This window comes from Notothenia rossii, assembly GCF_949606895.1.
Source record: "Notothenia rossii genome assembly, chromosome: 10".
NCBI lineage: Eukaryota > Metazoa > Chordata > Actinopteri > Perciformes > Nototheniidae > Notothenia > Notothenia rossii.
In genome coordinates this window covers 9,898,137-9,915,172 of record NC_136908.1, presented here as the reverse complement: position 1 = coordinate 9,915,172, position 17,036 = coordinate 9,898,137, and the positions used below count along the sequence as shown (strand labels likewise).

General features: G+C 39.1%; 1 protein-coding gene across 2 annotated transcripts; it reads right to left on the bottom strand.

Annotated features, from left to right (window-relative positions):
- Positions 1 to 1,085: 1,085 nt before the first annotated feature.
- On the bottom strand, positions 1,086 to 5,533 carry LOC307021780 (uncharacterized protein). 2 transcript variants are annotated; one of them, XM_079654208.1, is made up of 7 exons: positions 5,406 to 5,533; positions 4,657 to 4,723; positions 4,244 to 4,275; positions 2,520 to 2,557; positions 2,028 to 2,410; positions 1,790 to 1,919; positions 1,086 to 1,649 (listed from the first exon to the last, which is right to left on the bottom strand). In XM_079654208.1, exons 2-7 carry the CDS (start codon positions 4,702 to 4,704, stop codon positions 1,615 to 1,617), a joined length of 666 nt encoding a protein of 221 aa, XP_079510334.1. In that variant the 5' UTR covers positions 4,705 to 4,723; positions 5,406 to 5,533; the 3' UTR covers positions 1,086 to 1,614. The 2 variants fall into 2 exon arrangements, with proteins under 2 accessions (XP_079510334.1, XP_079510335.1); XM_079654209.1 differs by lacking the exons at positions 4,244 to 4,275; positions 4,657 to 4,723; positions 5,406 to 5,533 and adding an exon at positions 3,158 to 3,421.
- Positions 5,534 to 17,036: the final 11,503 nt, after the last annotated feature.

Sequence of the window (17,036 nt, the reverse complement as noted above, 5' to 3'; positions counted from 1 at the left end):
GTAATTAGTTTTGACATGCATTTCTCAGCTATCTTAGAGACACAGGGGAGGATGCTGATTGGTCTGTAGTTGGACATTATTGTCACCGTGGCCACCTTCCAGGATGATGGCACTTCCCTCGTGCTGATAGATTGATTCACTAGCATAGTAATTGGTTTCATTAGACCGTCGATATGTGTCTTTATGAAGTTGGTGTCTAAATCATCTGCATCCCTAGCCTTATAACCTCTTAACCCTGAGGTTATATTTTTGACCTCAACCTCTGTGATTTCCTCCAGGTCAAAAACGAGGTTTGTATCCACAGTCGGGCTAGGGGAGACCTCAGATGGCGGGAAGAGCTTTGTGATGTCCAAAGCACTATTTATAAAATACTAATTTAGAGAGCTGGCCAACACTGCAGGGTCTTTTATCGGGGCATCATTGATTTTTTATTCTAGAGCATTATTTTCCTGTTTGGTATGTTTACCTAATAGTTTATCTAAGATTTGCCAAACATTTTTACTGTTACCTTTCGCACCTTCAATTATATTGATGAAAAAGTTTGCTTTGGCCTGTCTTAATGTTTGAGTACTTTATTACGAGCATGAGTGAATAATTTCTGTCTATCAGTGGATCGTCCGGATTTCAAGCTCTGCTTTAATAGTTGGTCTCTAGATTTTATTAAATTCCTGCATTGTAGATTTAGCCAGGGAAGATGATGTTCCTTCCTGTCCCTAAGGCACCCTCTCCTTGAGAAGGAAGTCATTAATTTGAGATATAAACAGATTACTGTTTTCACCAATGTCTGCAGAGGACAGAGTGTCCCCCAAATTAATAATTCTCACTGCCTCCATAAAACGAGTCATGCTAAACAAACCCCCTTTTCGTTTAGCATGAAAAGGGGGTTTCATGAAAATTATAATCTGGCCCCATGGTACATTTTAGAATCAAGATTTTCCCTTTCACATCAATTGTATTATGCAGATCTCAGGCTGTTAGAAATGCATGCTTCCCAAGGTCCTATACTTTTTATTAATTAACTACTGTGATGGAAACTTCTGAAGCAATGGAGAAAGGACTCAGAGAGACACAGGGAGAGCAGGAACTTTGATGGCAAACACTGATGGTTTATTTGGAAATTCGGCCGGAGATTTCACAAGACATGCCGTGTGCCACGAGGTGACACAGCGGTTGCCAAACCAACTCTGAAGATCTCTACCCCAAACCCATTTATTTAGCTGGCTCTGAGAGAATAATCAACATTGTGCATAACAAGATAAAACAGGAGGAGCACTCCATCAGCTTATGCCAACAGGCAGGAATAATGAGACAAAACACTGAGAGCAAAGCAGCCCAAGGTTGCAGGCCTGTGCTCAGCGAGGGCAGTACAAACTGATAAACTGGGTCAAAGTTATAGGCACAGGAAAATATTTCCCCAACAACTACAAGCAGACAATGTAGGAGCACATCCAAAATATGTCCACCCTGTCATGGACAGATTTAAAGTAGAATATATACATTATCATTGCACAGTCATTAAAACATTGACATTTTCAGAAAGACATGTTATCCCTTTCCTAATAACACACACACAAGTATTTTTGGGCACAAGTGACGTCACCGACTGACAAGGACCTAGGGGCTTGTCACGGGCTTCTGGGAGGGACGGGCTGTGAGAAAAAAAGAGGAAGGGAGAGAGAGAGAGAGAAACAAATGAGCAAATGAGATCACTCAATACAGAACAAACATGATAGTGACACTAAATGCATGACCTTCATCTTTGCCCTGAAGCCGAGAAATATATACTCACCCTTTATTGCAGCTGTGGCTTTGAGACATTTCATAAATGTGTCCTTGTCTTCTGTCACCAGTTTAAGATGTTCTTGATCCAGCCTCTTCCCCGTAGGTCCTTTCCACACTTTTTCCCAGTCCTTCTCGGTCTACACACAAAAGAAAATATAAAAAAAACTGTTGTCAGTGCCCACAGGTTATCGACTATCAGGTACACAAAGCTGTTTGTTCCCAGCTATTTTACCATAACTTCTCACCATGTCTTTGAAGGCCTCCCCTTCGTAGTATGTCTTGGATCCTGGATAGCTTATTCCCTCTTCATTTAGCTGCTTCATGCTTGAAGCCACCAAATGTAGCTCCTCTCCATCGTAGGCATACAGCTCTTTCTCCTCACAGATCATTAGAACGAGCTGGTCCGATGGGCAGGAGGTCCCCTCCACTACACCTACAACCAGCATTCTTACTTTCTTAGGAAGATAGAATTCCCCCCACCCATTCACTACCTTAGGCTCCCCACTGTAAATGGTTTCTTCCAGGGGTCCCATCTTCCATCTGGCGCCAGCTGGTTTCTTTAATTCAAATGTCTTGTGCCTTTTATCTTCGGACACACAATCTAAAACCCCTTTCAGGTAATCTGGACCTGCAACACATGCCGAACAAAAGTTCACAGTTTTTATTAAATGTGAGGCAAAAAGAGTGTAGTCTAATCAACTACACAACCATTTCTCTTTAGTTCTATCTTATCTCACCTTTTCTTCCTTTTTCCCCGAACAGCAGACCTGCTGGCCTGAATGGAAGAGAAGACAAAAAATGTTTCCCAATTAGTGGCTGCAAGTTAATCAGAGAACTCCAGTCCATTTCTTCCACATTTCTTTACATGATTGTGATCCTAAGTGACTCTTGATTCAGCTGCAGCTTCGGTACATGTTCAACAGCCATGAGGCTCAATGCCTGTGTGTCCTGAATTCTGTTTTTCAGTACCGATGTACACGAACCATCAGCCATCTTGACACCTTGTCCGTCTTTTTTTTCACCAGGACTTTGAGTTGGTTAAAGTCATGGCTCATATATCCCTCCACACATCTCTGATTCATTCTCCAGGAGACACACAGCCAATGTTTGCTACGCCTTTGTTCCTCTTTGTTTAGAAGATGTTGGGACGTCTGTGGCTCAGTGGTCTTTTATCAATCGAAGGGTTGGTAGTTTAATCTCCGCCCCCTCTGGTCAACATGTTGAATTTTTTCCTCAGGCAAGATACTGAACCCCAAATTGCTCCTGGTGTCAAGGGTAATGGTGACTGTGTTGGAATGGGCGAGTGCTGACGTGTTTAAACTGTCATTTGAGTTGTCGTAAAGACTAGAACATATTAAATCAGTCCATTTGTTACCTGCTCTGTGTAGTCTTCCATCTTTCCAGGTCTCCATGACACAGAGGAGGTTTTGTGGTCCAGGTGATTGGCAACATCTGGAAATGGACTTTCTTTGAACGACATTCTTTACTCAAAACTCTTCTAGACGCTGTCACAATATTCTTGTTTCGATTCAATACGAAGGAACTGCAGATATACTACGTGATCTATAAAGATGAGCCATCCACCCTAAAGGTGAAACTCATTTTGGCCACTTGATTTCTTTGTTATCAACATTAGAAAATGACAAACATGACAAGCCACTTAATCATCATGGTGTGAATCCACTACCTGCAGTCCTTCTAGTTTTACTACTTTATAATCCATGATACGCCTGAATGTGGCTGCTACCAAAACCACACAAACAGAAATTATGAGATGCTGTGATTCCTAAAAAATAAATAAGATTGACCATGCCATACTATTGACAATGTACAATTAATAACATCATTATGAAGAGTAAACAAGCAGGTTGCTCTTACTTAATTCCAAAATATGTTTTAAAAATCCAGTAATGAAGTTACATTTTTTTTTAAATTATTATTCATAACACAGCTTTGTATCCTCCAAATGACTCAGCCAATGTTGATCCTGTTGCTCTTCCTGTTATCCACAGTTCCCATCTTTATCCAGCTTCTTCTTGTCTCTCGTCAGTGTTCAATCCAGTGCCTCTTGTCTCTCCTCTTGAAGGAGTTCATGACGCAGTTAGTTTTGTGGTTCAGGTCTTATATGTGCACAGCAAAATTGCAAATATTCTTTGAACCACATTCTTCACTCCAAACTCTCAAAGACACTTGATGGTCTCTTAATGAAAAGGTGTAGAAGTCATTTTAAATTAAGGTTGTAAATAGGTTCTGCCATTTTCTTTTATAGACGCATTTTGCTTTTAATTGTGAAGTTGGAAGCATGTTGAAGTTGCTTTACATGTGACGTAGTTAATATTCAACATTAGTTACAAGATTGACTGAAACAAGAGAACAGGAAAAACTGCGTACCAAAGTAAGGTGTTGTCTGCCATTGTTGTTTTAACCCCCACCCCCCTTCACAGAAAATAAAACGTCTTACTTGCTCTCCGGACTGTCCTCCACCATAGGTTTCTGTTACAAGGGGGAAAAAATGCATTGCTAACAGTAATAAATAAAATATAATAAGCAAAACCTCTACTCATTATAACAATATGACAGAATGTGGACCTTTTTGAAAACACTATGAAATACACTATATCAACTAAGAGCATCTAATCAATAAAAAAAAACAAATAATATAATAATAGCAATATTTAAACTTGCTCTTATTATAAAGGTTAAATAAAAAATATTGGCTATGAGCTAATTGGTAGAATACATAGCTTATCTAATATTGCATTTAAATGTTGCAATACAAATGTGCAATTTTACAATTTTAAGAGTAAGGTTAATTTTACAACATTTAACTAATTAATAAATGCCCTCTTTTTTCCATCAAGTAGTGGTACTTACTTTAAAGGCAACTGGACCATCTTCCATCGTGCCACAAACTGCCATCATGCCACAAACAGCCACAAATCTGTGTACAGAAACGTAGTTAAATTCAAATGTGGAAGAAACAATTATTTGAAAATAAATACATATAATCTGAGATGTGAGATGGAGATTAAACAAAAAACTATTTTTAAATAAATAAGAAACGGCACTTTTTTATGAAATAAGGACAATTTAAATAATTTTCAATTTTTTTTGCATGATTTCAATGTTAATATTCTAAAATGCATGTTTTAAATGTAACTTTGAAGTTATTGTTTCATAAAAACAAAAGTTGATCCCTCGTATTTTGTATTGAATGTATTGAACAACAATTTCACAGATATTGGAAAGTATCCCAAAATGTTTGAGTAACACAGACAGATGTTTCATTAAATAAAACATGTTCATTTTATTTGTGAAAATATTTGCAGATCCGTTTTACATTTGCACATTCTTTTGTGAGTTTTCAAGTCTTTTGAATGTATTTGTGGAAGATGTTTTACTTTTACAAATCACACATTTACAACAACTTATTTTTATGTTAACACAAATATTATTGAGACAAATCTAACCCCATGGTAATCCTCCCAAACCTATTAACCCATTTGACACGGTTCTATCTGAATGTAATGTTAAGCAGCCTAAAGCTATAGTACGAGTAAAACGCAAAAACTAAAATAACACAGTAACTCTTGATGAACAATTCTACGTGAATGTTAGCCTACCTGTTTTGTAAAGACTCCTCAAACTGAAGTAAGCAAACGGTAATAATAGTTATCCAAATAGTAGATTGAAGTCGTTGGTGTCTTTGATTTAAATTCAGAATTGTAATCGCATTTATAGCGACTGTAAACACTCACTCTTCCTGGTTTGAACAGAAAGCCACACCTTGGTTAGGTGTAGCTAAGTGGGTAGAGTGCTGGACTTCGAATCAGGGGGTAGCAAGTTCGAGTCCCACTGCGGTCAGCATGTCGTTGTGTCCCTGGGCAAGACACTTCACCCCAAATTGCTCCTGAGGGGATTGTCCACAGTACTGAATGTATGTAAGTCGCTTTGGATAAAAGCGTCTAACAAATGTAATGTAAGGTTAACTTATGACACAGTGTTTTGGCTAGACATAACAAGTTCATATATGAGGAGAGAAATGCTGCCGGAGAGCACTTCTTCTGAGGAAAAAATTACGCATAGACGCCACTTACGAAGGTATCCTTAGCTATACATATCTTATTATACATCCATGGTAAAAAGTATACTTTTAAGTTTTGGAATGCAGCAGTGTGCACCGCCTGTCAGGTGACGAGAACAACCAATCACAATCCCTCCTGTCTTCCCTAATAACATGTCTTCGGTATATTAAAGAGTGTATTTATTTTTGATGCAGGGTCAATGTTATCCAGACTTTAAGAACTTGTGTTTCGACTTTATAGGGCATTTTATGAACTATGATCTGTCATACGATCGAAATATCTTCTCAATCCGTGTATCTACGGACCATTTGTTGTTTATTTATTAAACAAGCTTTTTACCCTACTAAATGGTCTAATGGTCAGTGGAGCGAGGGGCGGGTCGAAACTCAAAACAACGATTTCAAAACAAACCCACTCCTATGCTAAAATACCTAAAATACACTTTGAAGAACTACAGTATCCGGCTGAAGGAACGGCAATAATAGGCTATTATAAACAAGGTGAATTTAGTGATCACAATGAAAACGGCCCAGACACACATTGAGCCCGGAAACGAATGTTATAAGGGCTGTAAATATAATAAGCCTATGTCTAAAATGGACAACATTGTTAGGTGATTTAAACTATAGGCCTACAGGCAGCGATTCTGGACCGCGGTCAACTCAGCCGCCTCTCGCGTTTGTTTTTTCAAATCAGCCCTCTTTTTTTTCCTGCTACATTTGATGAGTGATACAAATATTTGTTAGCACAAGTTCTTAATACAACTGGCACTGTTGGACTCGGTATTAGTTTGACTGCTACCAGAAATAAAATGAAGTACTTTTACGGTATACTTTCTGAGTAATCCTCTGTCATAGTCCCCTCCAAAGTACATGACATGTTTTTCTGCTATTTTTGATGAATGATAAAAATAAAATGTTAGCATTAGTTCTTAATAAAATAGATACTGTTTGACTTTGTATTAGTTAACCTACTACTAACAATACATTGAAGTACTTTTACTGTGTATTTTTTGAGAAAGTCCCCTGCTGAGAACAAAATCAAGCCACTTCTGCTAAGTTTGATGAAGGAATTATTTTTTGTGGCCATTAGTTCTTCCTGAGATTGATCCTTTTGGACTCAGTACTACTTAAAACTACTACTACTAAGTACTTTTACTGTGTACTTTTCCAGTAATCCTCTATCAATGTCCCCTCCAGAGTACAAGAATGCATGTATTTGGTTTTGTTTGCACAGTATTACATTAATGCTCTGGGGGAAATGTTTTAATTATAAGCTATAAAGGTGCCCCTATAGCGCTCAATAAGCCCGTCTGATGACAGGTGGCTGTGAATATACCTGCTGCACTTTTCCTATTCTTCCCTTTAAAATATGGGAAATTATTCTGCGGACCACAGCACGCCTTCTGTCGTTGTTTGCTGTGAAAGAAACAGTCTGGCCTGTCAGAGGTAAAGGTGGTAAAAGACTTTGACACAAACATTAATTAACAACATTTTTTATTTAAGAGGCCCTATTATGATATTTGGGGTTTTTGCTTTCCTGTAGAGTGTTATATAGGTTTTTGTACATGTAAATGGTCTGCAAAGGCTAAAATCCCTGTGTTCCCTCCAGACGGAGTTTCTCTTCCACACACTCTGCATGAAACACCTCTGTTGGACTCCTTTGTTAACTACCATAACATAATGACATCACAATGTAACACTCACGCTTCTATTGGCTTGCGCTCCAACATCTTAGATTTGATAGACTAAGGGGCATCAGAGCCGACCAGCTAACCAATCAGAGCAGACTGGGCTCTGGTTTCAGACAGAGGGTGAAAAGAGGTGCTGCAGCACAGGCAGTATGAGAACAATAAAGAGCTTTTTGAACATTAAAGCATGGAGACATGTCACAGTAGAGACACTAACTACAAATATGAAGCCTGGAAGTTATAAGAATAGGACCCTTTAAAGACTGGTCGCTGATTTTAACTGAACATGGTGGTGCTGCCATCTAGTGATGCTTCTTTGCCACTGAAACAAATACTTTCAGGGAAAAAGTAAATCTGAGTTTGAATGTAAATCATTGGGTTATGTTTGACATAAAGCAGATGTGTACACTTGTTGATAAATTTATAGAAAAGTTGACATTGTTGTTGCTGTCTCTAGATGTTTTTGTGTTTGTATATGCAGCTTAAGATACTGGTTTGATTCACACCGTACTCTAATAGACCTTTAATTACTTTTTCAGTTGCAGGATATATGTGAAGTCAGCAAACACTTGAAAGGGCTTGTTGCCTGATCAGTCTGATGAAAGCCCATTTGATCCAAATTCTGTATGTTCTGTGTTTCTGAATTTCATCCCTGCTCGTGCACTCTTTTTGAATCATACTCACATATTTCAGTGCACTCAGCGGTGAAATGTAACAAAGTGCATTTACTCAAGTACTCATGTAATTAATTGAAGTACTTGTAACAAATAAAATCCTGCTTCATACTTTTGCAGGAAAATGATGTTCTTTTTACTCCACTATATTTATTTTACAGATTCAGTCTGTGACAAAGTTATGCAGAAAAGGAACTGAATTAATCTCCTTTCACGACAAGTGGCCAACGAGTTCTCACTGTAGCTCTTTTCACGACACAGACACAGGTCGGTTCTTTAAAACGGGCCTTTATTTCTTGGGAGTTTTCATCCTGTAGCCTCCCCTATTCCGTTACGCCGTGAGAACTACAACACCGAAATGACACGTATACATAGCCAAACATATTAGCATATTGTGCTACACATATGAATGAAAATAAGAAAATGAAAACATAAAACAAATACCTCGTTGGTCGCTTGTCGTGAAAGGAGATTCATTTAGTTCCTTTTCTGCATAACTTTGTCACAGACTTCTTGTCAAATTAAAACTTTATCACAGACTTCAGCAGAGCTTCAAAAAAGACGTCAACCCACGTTGAGTTGTACAATGTAACAGCAAAACACGCAGTACCAGCACATGAACAAACATTAGTTCCTAGGCACAAGAAACACATACGCATATCGGTTTAACATGTATAACAAACTGTATTAAATCATGCCATATTTAACGATTATAAAATAACATGAAATAAAGTATTTATCCATCTAATTCCACTATGAAATTAATTGCGTTATTCATTTTAATTAAGGCAACTTCGTTACGTCATTTACAGCTTCTTTAAACATTTAGCTTATAAATGAACAATTTCAATCAATTTATAAATATATTATATATTAATTAAGCTATCCAGTAGTTTATAAGGTGATTCAAATAAACCACACCTTTACCAAGTGCAACATTCAAGTGATGATCAGATATTACAGTACAGTACAATATTGAATTTAGTACTTTTACTAAAGAATGTTTACAGACTTTGTTTCTGCTTTTACTGAATAATCTGAGTACTTCTTCCACCTCTGAGTGCACTGAGGCTTTGTTTGATGTAGTCACATGATAACGAATGTCACACTACCAGTTTGCTCACTTCTGACAGGTCGTTTTAGTTTGTTTAGTCACCAGGGGTTCAGTTTTAATCATGAGCTTAAGTTGAATAGAGAGAAGAAGTGTTTGATATTATGAAAGTGAGTTTCACATCCAGTAAATGCATGGAACATTGGTAAGGCTATGCATCGATCTGGACCTAGTGATCTCGCCATCTCATGAGCTGCTAAATGCCGAAAACTGTTCCCAGCTCCGAATGCAACCAACAGCAGTGATGTTGAGGGATTGGGCTGCTGTGACTGCCAGTTCTACCACATCCGTGTCAACTGTGCGTATTGACACCTTGCTATAGCCTTCCTTCACACATCTCCTAGGTGCAGTAGGATGCAGTTATCAGCCTCCTCATGTGTGCATGGTGCAAATACGGATTATTTATTTGCCAGTGTTGAGGGCAGTCACACTGGTTGCCAGGAAGGAGAAGTGATTTGTTTGTCACTTCTTGCGAATAGAGATACTTGCTTACTTTCAATATCGACTGTACGAGGAAGCATAATAAGCAAACCCTTTTTCCATCCTTACATCTGCTGTATCAGCTGTATTAAATATGAGTTATTCACTCATTTCATTATCCTGTATATGGAAAGATGTGCTTCTCTTTCTGCATTTTACACTTCATTTGCATCAGACAAAGATCTTCCAGTGCACTCGGGTTTCGCTGCGCCCACACACAGTAGATGTTTAATGTTTCTATGTTGTTGTTTAAGACCAGTTTGTTACTTCTGACAGGGAGTGTTTGTTGTTTTTCAAGGTGACATGCAGGGAGACATCGTGAATGCAAAAGATGCATTCAAAAAGATGTGTCAATGCAAAAAGAGGAGGAAACAGAACTATCAGATGCAAAACTGAGGCGTCAACTTGGGACCAATCAGAGCAGACTGGGCTCTGGTTTCAGACAGAGGGTGAAAAGAGGTGCTGCAGCACAGACAGTATGAGAACAATAAAGAGCTTTTTGAACATTAAAGCATGGAGACATGTCACAGTAGAGACACTAACTACAAATATGATCCCTGGAAGTTATTAGAATAGGACCCTTTAAAGACTGGTAGCTGATTTTAACTGAACATGGTGGTGCTGCCATCTAGTGATGCTTCTTTGCCACTGAAACAAATACTTTCAGAGAAAAAGTACATTTGAGTTTGAATGTAAATCTTTGGGTTATGTTTAACATAAAGCAGATGTGTAAACTTTTTGATACGTTTATAGGAAACTTTACATTCTTGTTGCTGTTTTTTGTGTTTGTATAAGGGGCGCCGCCAGGGATTTTGGGCCCCATGAAAAGATAATCACATTGGTTATTTAAACATTTTTTTCTTAATGTTCTCAAATAGTTTGGGCCCCTGTCAGTCCCTTAGAATCGTCCTAACTTTTCACCCCCTTACGGCGCGCCTGTATGCCCCTTAAGATATTGGTTTGATTCACACCGTACTCTAATAGGGCCTCTTAAAGGCTTTTTCAGTTGCAGGATATATGGGAAGTCAGCAAACACTTGAAAGGGCTTATTGCCTGATCAGTCTGATAAAAGAAGGGTTCAGTTTTAATCATGAACTCATGTTGAATATAGAGAAGAAGTGTTTGATATGATGAAATGCTTTGAGTATTCTCTCTTTGATTTGTTTGTCACTTCTTGCGAATATATATGTAGTGGAAGAAATAAGTAAAGCTTAAATTAATGCCTATAAAAACAACATTAAACATTAAATAATCAGTTGCATTCATTTCTTATGATTACATTTGTCCAACAGCCTCAAAGAAAAAAAAAGAACATGCCTTGTTGTCGCAAGAAAAAAGTGCAGAAGAAAATATCCATTGAAACTTATTTTGCTGCTCTGTGATGCTAGTTTACTCTCATCTTGGGTGTAAGTTCATCAATGTTTGGGTTCAGGCTCTGAGCTGAGGAAATCCTCAGGATTGTGTGAAGGTGTGCGTGCAATATACCGGCGGGCCAGATCTAATAGTAATTAGAAATTATCCTGCGGGCCGAAATTAAATCCATCACTGGGCTGATTTGGCCCCCGGGCCTTGAGTTTGACACATGTGCACCACACCATAATGGATCAAATGCTGCAGCACCTGAAGGTTTCCCTGCTGAAGAAGGACATAAACGAACCGTCTGAAACATAACAATGAAAATCTGAATGATTCAGAGAAGGCTTGGGAGAAGGTGACGTGGTCAGATGAGACCAAAATGTGGACCTTTGGCATCAACTCGACACGCCGTGTTTGGAGGAAGAGAGATGCTGACTATAACCCCAGAACACAATCTCTCCGTCAGGCATGGAGGTGGAAACATTAGGCTTTGGGGGTGTTTCTCTGCTAAGGGGACAGGACCACTTCCCTGCATCGAGGAGAGGATGGACGGGGCCATGTACCATAACATTTTGCCGATAGCCTCCTTCCCTCAGCCAGGACTCTGAAAATGGGTCCTGGATGGGTCTTCCAGCCCGACAATGACCCTGAACATAGGCAACACAGGAGAGGCTAAAGAAGAAGAGCAGTTAGGTGATGGAGGGCCTAGCCAGTCTCCAGACCTTAATCCCATAGAAAATCTGTGGAGGGAGCTGAGGCTTCGAGAGGCCCAGCATCAGCCTCAAAAGCTTCATGATTTGGAGAGGACCTTCAGAGAGGAGTGGACCAACATCCTTCCTGAGATTAGCACACACCTGGAAACCAACTACAAGAAGAGTCTGACCTCTGTGTGTCCAACAAGGGTTTCTCCACCAAGTACTAAGACGTGTGTTGCAAGGGGATCAAATTTCCCACAGTTACATGCAAATACATTTTTATATTTTATATAATGTCAATTTATTGATTTTCTTTTAGATTTTCTTACTTTCACTGTTAAAATAAACTTACCATTATAGACTGTTAATTTATTTGTAAGTGGGCAAATCTGCAAGGGATCAAATATGTGTTTCCTTCACTGTAGATACTTACTTACTTTCAGTATCGACTGTACATACAGATGAAGCATAATAAGCAAACACTTTTTCCATTCTTACATCTGCTGTATTAAATATGATTTATCCACTCATTTCAGTATGGAAACACATATGCTTCTCTTTCTGCCTTTTACAATTCATTTGCATTGCGTTGCTGTTCACGACCAGTTTGTTACATCCGACAGGGAGTGTTGTTGTTTCTCAAGGTGACGTGCAGGGAGATTTTATGAATGCAAAAGATGCATGGAAAAAGATGTGTCAATGCAAATAGAAGAGGAAACAGCGAAAACATGAGCATCAACTAGGGCCCTCTCTCCGAAGCTTTCGAGATAAAATCAGATAAAAATTGATTCAGATCAGATGCGGAACAGAAGCATCAACTGAGGCCCTGTCTCCAAAGCTTTCGTGATAAAATCCGCAGAATGGTGGAGGAGACCAGAGGTTCATCTTTTTTAATTACATTACATGTCACTTGCTAGACGCTTTTATCCTAAGCAACTTACATACTCAATACTGTGGGCAATCCCCACAGGAGCAATTTGGGGTGAAGTGTCTCAGGGACACAACGACATGCTGACTGCAGTGGGGTTTGACCCCCTGATCCGAACACCAACGCTCAACCCACTGCACCACACGCCTCTTTTAAGATGGAGTTCACTGATGATGTCTTGAAGCTTCTGTTTTATTTCATTTTCGTTCTCTCGCCCTTCCAGGAAAACAATCTGAAAATAATTTAGAAATTGTATCAAGCTGCTGTAATCCCTACAAGTAATTCACTGTGTCATACTTCATGTTTGAATATGTGCATAAAACTCCTATATTTCAGGATGATTTTAGGGGGAAAAGCAACTATATATACCGTAAATAGAAGGATTGACAAACTGTAATCTTACCATGTCTAGCACACATGAGAATGGACTCCGTCTGGGTAGTTGGGTAGAGGACTTCAGTTGAAAAGGCAGAGGGCAGCAGTAGCTCAACGCATCGTACATCTTCTCATCAGTCACAATCTCTTCCGGTGAAAATGGTGGTTTGTTGATCCTTCCCAAAAAAAAGATGCTGTGAAGAATCTGTCAAAAAAGAGATGCCATTTTCAATGTGTGTAACTCGTAAGCTCTAGGAACTACCACGCCTTATACGGTTACATTATGTTATGACTGCCATAATAAGGTATTGTTATGGAAATGATGAAGCTTAATACAGTGTAATCATAATGAAATGTAACAGCTGTATCCTGGGGATGTCATGTAAATGTATGTGTGGTAAACAGATGTCTTTGGGAGGGGTTTTTATGACACTACAGGAAGAGAGATATGGTTATCTGTATATCCCATTGTTCTTTATAGGGTGTGAGTTTTTGTGCCATGAGGCGATAATATGAGAGGCCGTCTAGCTCACAACTCATACTTGGTCTTACAAACAATATCATTACACCACCAGAATCTTTCACACACAGTATCATTCCGTCTTTAACGCACTGTCATTCCTTCCTTCATTTACTATCATACTATCATACATAAATAACTATTCTCTCTCACACACAAAAACTAAATCTCTTAAACGCACCATCATACTCTCGTACACACACCAATATAGTCTTTCACAAACAACTATAATCTAATAACACATTATAATAGTGTATGTGAAAGAGGATAGTAGTATGTGTAATCGGTAAACAATGTATGTAAGACAGAATAATAACCTATGTAAGAGGGAATAGTATTTCATGTTAATAACAATAGTCATATATGTAAAACAGAATAGCAGTGAATAGCTTATAAAAGAGGTAATAATAGTTAATGTGAATGACTATATAGGCAGGAGTTAAATTGGGCCGAGGCCTTCCGGGACTAAGCCGCGGCACATAAGACGATGCTCTGACGTCATCACCCTCGCACATTTGTCATATGTTTATAAAAAACGATATATATGTTAAAACTTTTTAGGGTTCATATGTGTTGACTTCACTTTAAAATAGCAGATCTCTGTGACCGGTAGGCTTGGGCGGTATGACGGTATTACGGTATACCAGGGTATTTCGAAATACCGTCGGTATGATTTTCAATACCGTGACGTCACAGACTGTGCGCCAAATCACAGATGCGTTTCATTCTATTACACTGACACGGAGTTTTGACAGGGACGAAATTGGTTGTAATGCACAGCACGCGCCAGCAGAGGGCAGGGGAGGGCAGTCCGTCTTTCCCGCTCTCAGAGCTCAGCACAGAGCTGAGCTGAGCAAGATGGCGGCAGCATTTGCCGGCCCCGAACTCGGACAACTAGTAAAAAAGAAAAATACCTCTGCGCCTGTTTGGGACTATTTTGGGTTTACTCGTCGCCAGTGACTTCATCCAGCACAACGAGAGACAGAGGCACTTCTTTGGGAATGTTTAAGACGGGGTGAGTGAGTGTTGACATTTTTTAATCCTATGCAACTGGTTGATGGTTTTGTAGTCGAGGTCGGACGGTTTTAAAAACGAAAGCATTTACGTGCTAAACATTCACGCGAGTAATCCAATGAATCAAATGGAAATAAGGTTTTTAACACATGCACGGAATAATATTGCCAAACTAGTTATTGAATAAAGCAAAATTTATTCAATAAGTCAAGTATTTACTCCCGGAAAATGTTTATGTATGATGATATATTGTTAACTTAGCTCACTATGGAAACAACGTCGGACATCTACAAACGCGTCCTGTATCCCATCTCAAAATGTGCCATTTGCACAATGTGTCATGTATGCAGCCCTTGTTTTGCACTTGCGAGCACGTCGCGGCACTTTGCGAGCGTCTACCGCTCGGGCTGCATTTTACACCGAACATATAATATACCGTTCGAAACATGTATTTGCCGCCGAACGCCGCCGAACGCCACCTCACTCAAGTCGACCCAAGTCATACCGTCAGTGGCGGCTGGTGGAAAATATTTTTGATGGGGCTGTTGATATAGTGAGTAAAAAATTTTTGGGGGGGAGAAATTACCCCTTAAATTGGGACTGATACCGTCATATACCGTATACCACGGTATGATGTCAGCAAGGTATGACGGTATGAAAAAAATGATACCGCCCATGCCTAGTGACCGGATATAGTTTTTACGGCTTAGTGACCGTCTCTTCCTTGGAGGAGCAGCATCGCCCGGACTCCGCTGAGCGCCGAGCTCCCCCCCCCCCCCCCCCCCCCTCGCACCATTAAAACAGAGCCCCCCACATATCAAATCCCAATTCAACCCCTGTATGTGTGTGTATAAAACAGAATGATAGAGTGTGTGCATAAGAATCGTTATGTGTGTGAGAGAGTATGATTGAAAAGGAAGTGAGTTGGAGTAAATTCTCAGTTCCTGATTGGCTCTACGTTTTTTGTTTGACGGACACTGCCCACAATGGCAGTAAGACTACTAGCCTACTAATTTTCACTATGCAACTTGAAGAGTAAAAGGGTCAAGTCGGACCAAGTCCATCAGATGCGGAACAGAGGCATCAACTGAGGCCCACTGAATTGAAAAACTTGTTGTGTAATACACCATTGTTGGTTACAAGACATCAGAAATACTGTTGCAGTGGTCAAACATCATTCATTAAAATAACACACTTTATTTTTTGCTTGGGCCTTTTAAAACAAATAATTTGCCCTCTCTCTGGAGGTTTGCAGATAGAATCAGGAACAAAAAGATTTCCTATTTCATAGTGATCCAGCCGAAAAAATTTAGCATAAACAGAGTTCATTTAAATTAAAAGAAGCTCATAAGTCCTCATAAAAACATTCGAAAAATGTGATAAAGTGAACGTCCTTTAAATTTCACAGAGTTCACACAACAATAAAAAGTCTGGCCTCCTCCAAAGGAGCATTACATGTGCTGCTCTCTTGGACTTTTTGATAATACTTACAGAGCTGACTGTGCACAAGCTCTACTGTTAAACCAAAGATAGAGACATCAGAATATATCTCCAAAATGTTTGTCTAAACATTTGTATTTATGTTTTATCTTGATTTACTACGGAGCCCTAAAGGTTCATGGAGGGGGAAAAAAGTATCTTGTGCGCACGAAATGCTATTTTGTGCGCGCAAGATAGTATTTTGTGCGAAAGAGGAAGTATTTTGTTAGTTTCTCGTTCGCACAAGAAAGTTACCGGTGCGCCAAGTAGGAAGTGGAGCACAGAGGAGACAACCGTTTCTTTGCAGACTGTTATGTTTATGTGGAGAAATGGCATAGCATACGGTTTCCATTTTCACAGCATCATTCTGTAACACGGTCAGCTTAAACAGCAGATATGTTTACGACTTCAACGTGACTAAACTTTGACATAGTATTAATGATTTGGATTGAAGTTTCCTAATTCTTATTTTCAATGTGATAGTGATAAGTGTGCTTAGAACTTTTAGTCAACTTTTTTCTGGATTCAAACATAATAACTTCAGATACCTTTTAAGGTAATAAGAGTGTCTATGCTAAATCGGAGGACTGTCCTTTAATAGTTGATTCAACTCTTTACTTTTTCGGTATTCATGGGAAAAAGTCAAACTAAACCCAATGAACTGTTTTGAGAATCAAATAAATGATTCTTCTGTCCCACATTAGAAATGTCCCTTCAATTAGTTGGAAACTGTCCAGTTAAAAGAGGAAGTTTAGGGCTAGCAGCAACATTTGTATTGTTTGAGACTGGCAAGCTGAACACATTTTTTACATAATGAGAATCTCAAGTCTTGAGATATTTTCAAATA

Bases quoted from the DNA above. Each gene is read 5' to 3' on its own strand.
- LOC307021780 (XM_079654208.1), bottom strand. From the start codon at position 4,704: ATGATGGCAGTTTGTGGCACGATGGAAGATGGTCCAGTTGCCTTTAAA. The intron at 4,276-4,656 runs GTAAGTACCACT...CCCTTGTAACAG, and splicing joins ATGGTCCAGTTGCCTTTAAA to AAACCTATGGTGGAGGACAG. The intron at 2,558-4,243 runs GTAAGACGTTTT...TCTTCCATTCAG, and splicing joins GAGGACAGTCCGGAGAGCAA to GCCAGCAGGTCTGCTGTTCG.